The 11,602-nt window shown below is 43.3% G+C and overlaps 1 protein-coding gene across 1 annotated transcript in view; it reads left to right on the top strand.

The window, feature by feature from the left end:
* Window positions 1-9,130, top strand: part of POGLUT2 (protein O-glucosyltransferase 2) — a 12,348-nt gene extending 3,218 nt beyond the window's left edge. The window contains exons 4-10 of the mRNA XM_008684984.2: window positions 185-262; window positions 2,661-2,833; window positions 2,955-3,192; window positions 4,505-4,714; window positions 5,413-5,502; window positions 6,706-6,813; window positions 8,900-9,130. Coding sequence (XP_008683206.2) covers window positions 185-262; window positions 2,661-2,833; window positions 2,955-3,192; window positions 4,505-4,714; window positions 5,413-5,502; window positions 6,706-6,813; window positions 8,900-8,917 — 915 coding nt within the window. The 3' untranslated portion in view covers window positions 8,918-9,130. The remainder of the gene's footprint in view (window positions 1-184; window positions 263-2,660; window positions 2,834-2,954; window positions 3,193-4,504; window positions 4,715-5,412; window positions 5,503-6,705; window positions 6,814-8,899) is intronic.
* The last annotated feature ends 2,472 nt before the right edge of the window (window positions 9,131-11,602 follow it).

The following is an 11,602-nucleotide window of genomic DNA, read 5'->3' as shown; positions in this document are numbered from 1 at the left end:
GAAAAAAAAAAAAATATATATATATATATATATATATATATATCATTCTGAGGATCATTGTGATAAGCTTTACCTCAATGAAATCTGCCAGTACTTTTAGATTAACATAATAAACAAAATGGAAATAAAGTTGACAGAAAAACAGTTTCTGGATTAACTGCATAAATTTTCAATTCTCTTGCAGGTTTATATCAAGACTCATGGTGAACATGTAGGTTTTCGAATTTTCATGGATGCCATACTACTTTCTTTGACTAGAAAAGTAAGTATTTCTTTTCTCTTAGGTGTAATAGACAGTTTCAGCCCAGGTTTTACTATATAATTTTTAAAAATAACAGCATCAGTGGTGTTCTATTCTGGAACCTTCGTATAATACCATTCTGAAGTTTTATGTCACATAGGATAACTGCGTGCATTTCCTACAAATTTGGTGGCATAAAGCAACAGAAATGTTTGTTCGCTCATAGTTCTGGAGGCTACAAGTCTGAGAGCAAGGTGTCAGCAGGGCCATATGCCCCCGCCCCCAACCCCCAGAGACCCGTAGGGGAGGACCCTTCCTTCCTCTCCCTGTTTCTGGTGGCCTGCTGGTCATCCTTGGTGCTCCTTGGCTTGCAGCCACCTCACTCCAGCCTCTGCCCCTCATCACATGGCTCCCCCTGTGTGTCTCTCTCGCTTCTGTTCTGGTAAAGACACAAGTCATATTGGACCAGGGCCCGCCCTACTCCAGTATGACCTCAGCTTAACTAATTATATCTGCAACCCTATTTCCAAATAAGGTCATTCTGAGACACAAGGGTTTTGTACTTCAGCTTATCTTTTGGGGGGACAGATTTCAACCCACAACAATACCCTAGAAGGGAAAATGTCTTAGAATAAAATTGTTTCAGCACGAAACCTACTTTGAGCCCAGAGAAGGCTTGCTGTATGCTGAATCCTGTTCCTCAGTGTAATGTGCTTTTCGCCTGGTTAGAGTGGAGTACCTCACAGTGACAGTAAACTGGCTGATAGGAAAAACTATACCCACATTGTTACCGATTGCTTAATAATAATTTATTGGATAATCTGTGTCTATATCTTGATTGAATTGCTCATGGAAAATCACAGTACCTTCTCCAGCTTGCAGAGCACTTATAGTGAGTTTATTCTGGACATAGGCAGCTACAAAGCATCTGTATTCTGCCTCCTTCAGCTAAGACATCAGATGCTGGCAAGTTTTCCTTGCTCATCTGTGTCATTCCTTGGAACAATAAGACTGCTCTTCAGGACTCCAGTTTCTCAAGATGTTTCAAAGACTGACCAAAACAGTTCTTGCCTTAAAAAAATATGTCTTGTTTTATAATATCCCAAACATTTACCTGTGGCTCGATTAAAAAAAAACGAAGAAGAAAAGAAAAAAACAGGTTCTTTGAACACATTTGTGCCACTTGTCAGTAGAGGTGGTCTAGCTTGGAAATCCCTAGTGCTGGCTTTGGTATTGGGCTTCCAGAGTTCAGATTCTGGTCCCCCTAGTATCTGGATGGGGGGGGCATATTTCTTAAATGGGCATATCTGGCTCAATAACCGGGAACTAGGGTTAGAGTCCCAGTGCTTTGTGCTGTAATTGTGCTCCAGCAATTCCCTTTCTATCTCTGACCATCCTAGAGTCTCTTGGCAGCATTAGAGCTGAGATTACCTTTGTCATTTCATCTCTTTTTGAAGCTAGTCTATTGGCCAATTTGCACGTTACGGAAAGGAAACCTGGTATGCTTATATATGACAATATTCTGAAAAATTATCCACTATTCAAATTAGTGTAATTATCATCACCTGAAGCTTGTAAAGTTGGTATTTCATTTGGTACAATTTCTAATCTTTTTTAAGACATTTATTTATTTGAGAGAGAGAAAGATCACAAGCAGGGGGAAGGGTAGAGGGAGAAGCAGACTCCCCACTGAGCAGGGAGCCTGACATGGGACTCAATCCCAGGACCCTGGGATCATGATCTAAGCCAAAGGCAGACGCTTAACCGACTGAGCCACCCAGGCGCCCTACAATTTCTAATTTTTATTGTGTTTCACCACTCACTGGGTGGTCTGGCTGTGCTGCAGGATAGGATATCATGTGCATCTGGCCAAAGTGAAAAAGCAGGTAAATGCCACCCAAGGAAGAAAACTGAGCGGGATTCGAGGTTGCTGAGGGCAGACAGCACGCATACCAGCCTCAAGGGCTGTAGCGCCTACTTACAGCAGAGGACAGGGAACAAGATCCAGTCCCTTGCTGTGTGGCGGTCCCTCTGGGCCTGCAGATCTGCTCCCCCCGCCGCACCCCCGGACCTCCCTTACCCTGTGGCTGCAAGCACCTCACTTCCTGCTTCAGTAGAAGCTCCCTGACCCCTCCCTGTGAGGTCTGAAATACAGCAAGCCGGGCAGCCTGAGGGCGGTGGACTCCGGCACTTAAGCAGAACAAGAAGTACATCCGCTCACGAGGAGGTGAGCCCAGCCCAGACTGCGAGGGCTCTATGCCTTGGTAAAGAAGTGTTCCAGACCCGAGACCCGTTCTTATGTGGCCAAGCTGGGGTGGAAAGACTGCGTGCACGGGGCTGCTTCTCCCCACACATTGATGCACATGAGGGATTACCCACTGCAGCTAATATAAATTAGCTCTTGACTGTCTGTTTCCAGGTGAAAATGCCAGATGTGGAGTTTTTTGTTAATTTGGGAGACTGGCCTTTGGAAAAAAAGAAATCCAGCTCACACATCCATCCGATCTTTTCCTGGTGCGGCTCCACGGATTCCAAGGATATCGTGATGCCTACGTACGACTTGACGGACTCTGTTCTAGAAAGCATGGGCCGGTGAGAGACGGGTCTAAGATGACCCAGAGCCTTGGTTTTCTTTCCTTGCTGAGTTCTTTCTCAGCCACCTTTGTGCTGTGATGGTTTGGGAGGAAAATCTGTGGTACTTTCTGTCTTCCAGAGTAAGTCTGGACATGATGTCTGTGCAAGCTAACACGGGTCCTCCCTGGGAAAGCAAGAACTCCACCGCAGTCTGGAGAGGGCGTGACAGCCGCAGAGAGAGGCTGGAGCTGGTTCAGCTCAGCAGGAAACACCCAGAACTCATAGACGCTGCCTTCACCAACTTCTTCTTCTTTAAACATGATGAAAGCCTGTATGGTCCTATTGTGAAACACATTTCATTTTTTGATTTCTTCAAGGTATGACATCAGTTTTGTCCAATCCTTTTTGTTTTCCCAAATGTCTTCATTTGGGGGAGGGAAACTAAGGCCTATAAACTATAGGGGGGTGAGAGAGGTGGGCACAAAATTTAGTGAACATCAAGGCATGAGGCCCCAGGAACTGCTTTGGCAATGTGGGTTGTACAAATAATGCATCAAGGGAACTTGGGGCCTGGGTAGAGCTAGAATTTTTTCCCCAACTGACCCTCAAGGTAAGCACATTTCAGCTCCAAATCCTTCTTATTATTAAATATATGTATGTGATTTTACAAATACTTCTCCCAGAGCATCGCAACAGACTAAAGAAGATATAAACCAGGTGTCTCTTATCAGAGTCTCTGATGGGGAAATGTCTTGAAACCCATCCGAATGATTGCCTGGGAATTCTGAGGATTAGGGAGATGCGGATCACTCATGTTTCCTGGGGATGGATCCTTTTCCTAACTCCTTCTTCTGGGCAGTGGGACACCGTCCTGTTCTCCAAACCACTAAGTGGTTTCTGAAGACCCATGTCATGGAATGAAAGGTGGACAAAAGGTAGTCACCTGTCCTCTGTATGTGGGAAGGCAAGTGGTTAGCAAGCTCTCTCTGTGCTGTAGATAGCCAAGTTTTCTTTTGGTTCTTTTGATGGGTTCCGTGGCAGCAGGTAGACCTCCATAATGCCTAAGTTGAAATGTCAGTGTTTCCTCCATATGCATATCACAAAGACCTTTGAAAGAAATGGTTACAGAACCAAGGAGAGCTCTTATCAGCCATCCCTCCTTAGAGGGTGTTCTGTCATGCCTTTGCTTTATTCCTACCTGTTGAATTTGCTACAACTAAAGACGAAGTGATTATCACAGCTCTATGAATATTTTTATTCATAAATGCTCTTGCCCCAGAGCTTGTTAATTTCTTCTCAAGACTTGTGTAGCCATCTGGTGTTTAAAAGGTATGGTTAACGTGGCATAGGCCGCCATCGTTAGGTGCTCACATGTGATCAGTAAAGCAGTAGAGAGATTACAAAGTCACAATAAATCTACCTTTCCTAGGACAGCAGTCTTGTTCTTTTACTGTCTGCTGTAACGTTAGACTCGTGGACCCTTTGTGAAATTTAGGAGAGCATGGCAATAAGCCTTCAGCGCTAGGTCAGGTGTTCTAGGATAGCATTTACTCCATGGCAGAGACAGAGGGCAAAATCTGGCCAGTTTGCACCCGACAATGATGAGGCTTTCAGTGCGGAAGGAGGAGGAAAATAAAGAGTGGAGAAAGGCCATTTAATGACGGCTTTTATTTTACCGCTGTCTTGCAGCATAAGTATCAAATAAACATCGATGGCACTGTCGCCGCGTATCGCCTGCCGTACCTCCTAGTCGGTGACAGTGTTGTGCTAAAGCAGGACTCCATCTACTACGAGCACTTTTACAATGAGCTGCAGCCCTGGAAACACTACATTCCCGTCAAAAGCAACCTGAGTGATCTCCTAGAAAAACTCAAATGGGCAAAAGATCATGATGAAGAGGTAAGGACCCCAATAGCAGAGGTTCATTGTAAATGTCGTGTCCCTGAAAAGCATTCAGGATGGTCAGAGAGAGACCCTTACCTGTAAGTGGGACACCAAGTCCCCATGGCAGCACATCAGCCCCCCTCGGGGTGAACACAGGTGTCTGGGCTTGGAGTCACTGTCCATTCCACACGTGAAACAAAAAGCTAAAGGCTGGCCTCGAGTATGCTGTCCCTTTTGGTCAGGTTGATCAGAGCCCCAAGCACTGCCTCATCTCTGCTAGCAGCATGGAAATTGAGATGGCAGGTCCGGCAGGAAGAAAAACTAATTGCTGTAGATTAAAAGGCGGGATTGCATGAAGTAAACTTCAAACGAATTGCTGAGAATTGTTAAGGCAGTGCATCAAGCTTTGTCTTGCATTTACTTTACAAAGTCATTGTTACTCCATTTAACATGTGCCCTCTCTCTGCAAGAGAGAGGCTTAATTCTAGAAAGTCCAGTATGATTCCTCAAACTTTCAAGTCTAAAAAAAAAAAAACCTCCCTTTCATCTGAGCATACCCCCTTAAATGTTCCCTTTACCACATAAGACTACTCTCAAAGATATTCCTTCTGCCATTGTCCCACTATCCATGCGCTCTGAAGATCAGTTTGCATATGTCTGCATGGGAAAAAAATATGTTCCATTAAAGGCTTCTGTTGTCATTGTTCCCACAGGCAAAGAAGATAGCAAAAGCAGGACAGGAATTTGCAAGAAATAATCTCATGGGTGATGACATATTCTGTTATTATTTTAAACTTTTCCAGGTCAGTATTTTCTAAGAGAATAGACATACAATTTGTAATTGGACATGTTAGCAGCAAATAATATTTCACTTAATAATTTCTTAAAGTATATTAATATAAGGAGATATATATATACTTCTATGGGCAAAAACCAGGGACCAACATCAAAGAGTAATGAAAATAGTACAAAACCAAAGATTAGCTAGAGGAGAATGCTACAACATGATGGGAAAGTATTTATGTTCGCACTCTGTGCTGTATGGTTAGGAAATTGGCCTCTGATCCTGCAAAGTTACTGTGTTACTGTGCGTGGTTCTGTATCTTCTTTTTGTACAGTCTTGCTGCTGCCTTACCAGTTCTTTGTCTAAACATGCACAGTATCTTCAGACCTATAATGCTGACCCCATTGGGCCATGACGTCTCTTGGAAAGTGTTTACATGGGCCTAAGCATTTAGGAATTATAATCAAAGTATATCTGATCATTTAAAAGGATGTTTTAAAAAAAACATAGTAGTAAACACGTAATTTGCTAATAATACGAGTAGATCTAAATTAAGATTTTTGTTTTAATCTCAGAAATCCGGGTAGTGAGCCCCAAATCTTAGACTCTTCTACAGAACAAAGTCGGTCTGTTTCTGGTGTGCACCGGCTCCTCCCCCTTTGTCACCTTCCCAGGGGATGGTGCAGGGCTGGGGAAGGTGAAGTGTGCACACTGAAGGATCACGGGATTTACTGTCTGAATTCCTAAAGCTCCACGGGGTTGTGTTCAAACAATTCATTCATTCAGATTGCATTTGCTGGAGCATCGCCGCCCAGCCCAGAGCCTAACCAAGGCAACACATTATAAATGAAGACGGTGGCCCAGGCTGCGCGGGCCATGGTGGGGATCTGCTCTGTCCTCAAACTCCCAGGCTAGGGGAGATCGTGTGCACCATTATTTTCACTTCAAGGCAGACGGTGGTAAAACCAAAACCCTACAAGTCACATAAATAAAGGATAGAATCAGGAGAGGTCCACTAGCAATAGGCAGCCAGTGTCTAAAGGACAGCCACCTCTCAGAAGCTCTGTTGTTGTGTGTTTAAGGGGAGTATGAAGAATTTTGCTTATCACAACTTGTCACATATGGGCTAAAAGGACCATATTCTAGCAAATTCTAGCGTATCTAATTTGGTAAATGTACTTTAAGTGACATAAGGCGCACTTTTGAATTGTTGCTCACACAGGAATATGCCAGTCTGCAAGTGAATGAGCCCCAAATCCGAGAGGGCATGAAGATGGTGGAACCACAGACTGAGGATGACCTCTTTCCTTGCACCTGCCACAGGAAAAAGGTAACCAGAACTGGCCAGCATCAGAGTAAGAACTAGTGCTGTTCCAAGTCCTCATTTGTTCCTTTAATCCTTCAGTCAGACAGCAAGAATTTGAGCGCCTCTGGGGGCCTCTATGCAATTCAGCCCACCAGAGAGGCGGATGCCATGGACAACCAGGCCGAAGAAAGGGCGCTGCTGACATGTAGATAAGAGAGAAGACCCAGGATCCCCACCTCTGCCCCCCCCCCCCCCCGAACTCCAGCCAAGTGGAGGAAAGCCTTTTTTTAACATGAGAATTCAGACCCCATGGCATTTGAATAGATGTTTACAGTTTGAAAGTATGTTCACATGCGTCTTGTGAGATAGGTTTGGCCAAGCTCATTACCTCAGTTTAGAGATGAAAAAAATATATAACCATGATTATTCATGTTATCAGATGATTCATTTAAGAAGCAATCTCTGTTGATACCAGCGTATACTGATTTTCATTTATAAAGGGCAGAGTCACATAGATTTGTAAGTCTAAAATGGACCTTAGGGGTCACTCAGTAAGTGCCTTCATTTTATGGTTAAAAAACTGAGCCTGGGAGCGCCTGGGTGGCTCAGTCCTTAGCCTTTGGCTCAGGGCACGTGATCCTGGAGTTAGGGGATGGAGCAGCATCGGGCTCCCTCCTGGGAGCCTGCTTCCTCCTCTCTCACTGCCACACACACACACACACACACACACACACACCCGCTTGTGTTCCCTCTCTTGATGGCTGTCTCTCTCTCTGTCAAATAAATTTTAAAAATCTTTAAAAAAACAAACAAAAAACAAAAAAAAAACAGCCTGAAGAAGAATTTAGCTCAGAATCATCTAGCTGGATTATAGCAAAGCTAGGACCTAAAACCAGTCTCCATCTTCAGACTGTGCGCCTGGTTGTGTATAAAGACATGATGTGGCAGGGGAGGGTGGTTTTGATTGAACTTGTCTTTTGTTTCAATAAACATACATTGTATAAAATTGTACATAGATATACATATATCTATGTATACGTATATATTCCATACATATACGATATACAGGCTTGACGTTATTCCAAGCAATATCCTCAAGTGTGTAAATGGACAAACTCAAAACTGTGGTATTGTGACCAAAGATGAGAAGGCAGATTTGGCAATTATTATGCCTGTCTCACAAGGAGGTTTTAAAAGGAATAAAGTGACCACTGTCCCCAGCGGCGTGATGGAACCAGTTTATACAGGCTGTGACATATTCAGGAATTTTGCACACCGGTTACTTTCGGGTAGCTTGGAATCTACCTGGTGGGACAGTCACCATGACAACAGCAGGTGCTACACATCAGAGTTTCGGTTATTTTGTTTTTATTTTGTTCTTTGGGAGTACTGGCTTGCCACTAAGTAACTAACCCTTAGAGAAGTGGCACTTCATCAGTGTTAACCCCTGCTGGTGCTGGAAATTCATAAAGTGAATTAAAGCCATTGAGCAAATAAAAATTGCTAGAATCAAGGGCACCTGGCTGGCTCAGTCAGTAGAGCATGTGACTCTTAATCTTGGGGTCGTAAGTTCGAGCCCCACATTGGGGGTAGAGATAAAAATAAAAATCTTAAAAAAAAAAAAATTCCAGAATTGAAATGTACCCCCTCATGAGATTGGTGATTTCATATCATAACACTTGTTGGCTCCAGAGGAAACCGGGCAGCTCCTTTCTCCAGTACCCCCCCCCCGGCCTTTTTTAAATTTTTGCTCTTTGTCTAAGTGATTTTGAGGAGTGCCAAATCAGTATCTTCCCCTGAATGGCATACTGAGTGGCCTTGTTAATTTCCTCCTCACTGCTCTAGCCCTTCACTGTCGTGATTCACAGCACAGGCCCTTTACAGGAATGCAGACACTTAGATGTCTGTGTTGTTCATCGTAGTCCCAAAAACCACAATGTGACTTTCCCCCCGGGGCGATGCCAAGCATAGTCTAGGTCCTACACGCCTCCAGCACCAACTTGCCTTTTTTCTCCTCCCATATTTAGGGGAAAATAATAGACTAACGTAAGTTTTCTTGACTCATCTAAGACTTCTTTATGGCACTAAATATTTTGCTTCTTAATTGCAGACCAAAGATGAACTCTGATATGCAAAATACCTTCCCTTCAAATAATGGTGCTCTGAAGACTCTTCTTAACTGAAAAGAAGAATGTTTTTTAAATATTAATTCCATGGACAGTATAAAATCCACTGTGTGATTGGATTATGAACATATGTTTCTTCTTATGATGCAGTATTCCCATAACGATCCTTTAAAGCATGGTTTTAAAATTTTATAATAAAACCACTTTTATTTTAAGGGCCTGTGTTGGGCTGATTATTAGCTGTGTTTGGACTGTGGAGCGGTGCCCAGAGGGGGGTCTGGGCCCTGGCCTCCGTGTGGAGCATCACGGCAGCCACCACTCACCCGGACACATGGTTTATGTGACAAAGCAGTGAACTGCGGTCTTTATGCCACTGTGACTTTGGATATTCAGTTTCATGGCCAAACATGATTCTAACTCCGGTACCTTACAAGGCCTTTCATAACCCGCTTCTGCCTGCATCTGTAATCCAGTTTCTCACCAACTCCTAACATGTACCCTGAAGTCCAGCAACACCAGTCCCTTACCGTTCTGTTGAGGCCTTGCTTCTTACCTTCCTTGGTTATGCTTTCTCTTCGTCTGGAATGCTAGGACTGTCTTCTTCTGGCTTGGATACCCTCCAGTGCACACCTCAGGAATCCCTCTTCCGAATCTCCCCATCTGCATACTTGTATTACTATTGTTAACCCGCGGTGTGGTAGCAATCGTGTCATTGCCAGATTTGAAGCAACTTGACTGCAGAGACCATGATCTTCCAAGTAATCCAGTAGGGGTGCCTGTAACTAGAAAGACTCAATATCGAATGGGTGGATATTGAAAAATCACCTTGAAATGTGATTAAGAGAATTAAAAAGGAGCTAGAAAGCTTAACAGTGAAACCATAATATAATGTCCTACAAATTCCTTTACCCAATAGTTTTCCCTTTCATCTACCCACTGGTTAAATAATCTATTGCAAATTTTTTTAATCGTGGGATGTATCCTATACACAGAAGAATATAAACATATCTGCATCTTGAAGGTAATTATAAGAAAACACCCGTGTAATTACTGACAAAGATTCTTTGCTTGACCAAGCTTCAGTCTAGCTCCTGAACCTTCAAGGGCTATCTGCACTTCCTTGTAATATCTGGTTTGCACAAGCACTCAGCTAAGTTGGTTTAGAAAGAATCCCATCCTCCATATCCCATCACTCTGTTATCTAGTAGGGTTCCTGGTCCTCCACTATCCCCCAGGTGATTAGATCACACTGGTATATTCTCAGCAAGAACCCTGTTAGGTCAGATTTGCGAGAATCCCCCCATAACCCCAACAATTCCTCAGTAATTTTCTATCCAATGACCTCCACCCTGTTCCTTGGCTGTATATTCCCACTTGCTCATGCTGTATTTGGAATTGAGCTGGTTTTATACTGAGATCTCCTTTCCCCATTGCAATAGTCCCGAGTAACAATTTTTTTTTTTTTTTTTTTTTTTTTTTTTTTTGGTGCCACTTTACTGTTTAGCTCTGATTTGCTTTGATATTACCATTCGGGTTCAGAACGGAATGCTGCTGGTTCTTTAGAAGTGCCGTCTGTCTCTCACCCTATTATCTCCTGCTCACCTGCTCCCATGTGACCACTACTGTGATGGCTGTGACCACCTTTTCTTTGCACTTAATTTACAGTTCTACCACCTACATATACTTCCCTAAGCAATGTAGTTGAATCTTGCCTAATTTTAAATTGATATAAATGGAATCATACTGAACATATTTCTGTTGTTACTTGCCGGTTAATGCATATAGTGGCAGTACATTCATTTATACATGGACACAGGATTTCATCAGACGAATAGGATTGCTCTTTTACCCATTCTATTGTAGATGGACGTTTGGGTTGTTCCCATTTTTTGGCAATTCCAGTGAAAGCTACTATGAGCATTCCTTTTCATGTTTCCTGCTTCATGTTTGAAGATTTATCCTTTCCTTTCGCATTTTTTGGCTTCATTTCCAGTTTTGCAGGAGCAGGTTTGGCTAACAACCTCCCTCAGCCTTGGGCAGAGCCGACCTTCCTCTTGGGCATCCAGGCGGCAAGGCCAGTGCACTGAGAGCCTTCTCGAAGCCTGACTGCCTGGCCGGTGCCGCTCCTGCCCCAAATGATGATGATTTTAACATGGAGGAATACATCAATCTTTTCTTTTATGGCTAGTGCTTTTTGCAACTTGTTTAAAAGATCCTTCCTTATCCCCTGAATCATGGAGGGTTTCCTATGTTATCTCCTGTGTAAGTTTCCTAGGGCCGCCTCGGCAAATTATTATAAACTTGGTGACTTAAAACAGCAGAAATTTATTCTCTCAGCTTTCTGGAGGCCAGAAGTCTGAAATCCAAGGGGTTGGCAGTGGTGGTTCCTTCCAGAAGCTCTCTCCCTTCATGCCTCTCTTCTAGCTTCTGGTGGCTTCTGGCAATTCTGGGTGCTTCTTCGCTTATAGACACATCACTCCAGTCTCTGCCTAGGTCTTCATAGTGGTCTTCCCCTCTGTGTGTCTCTGTATCTTTTCCTTCTCTTTTATAAAGACACTAGTTATCAGATTTAGGGCCCACCCTAAAAACAGGATGATCTCATGTTGAAAGTTTTAATTATATGTGTAAAGCCTTTATTTCTAAGTAAGTACATTTCACAGGTAGGCATGTTAGGACATATCTTTCTC

This window comes from Ursus maritimus, unplaced genomic scaffold (assembly GCF_017311325.1).
Source record: "Ursus maritimus isolate PB19 unplaced genomic scaffold, ASM1731132v1 scaffold_10, whole genome shotgun sequence".
Classification (NCBI taxonomy): Eukaryota; Metazoa; Chordata; class Mammalia; order Carnivora; family Ursidae; genus Ursus; species Ursus maritimus.
Note: the sequence above shows the minus strand (reverse complement) of the source record. Positions and strands in the feature narration are given on the sequence as shown.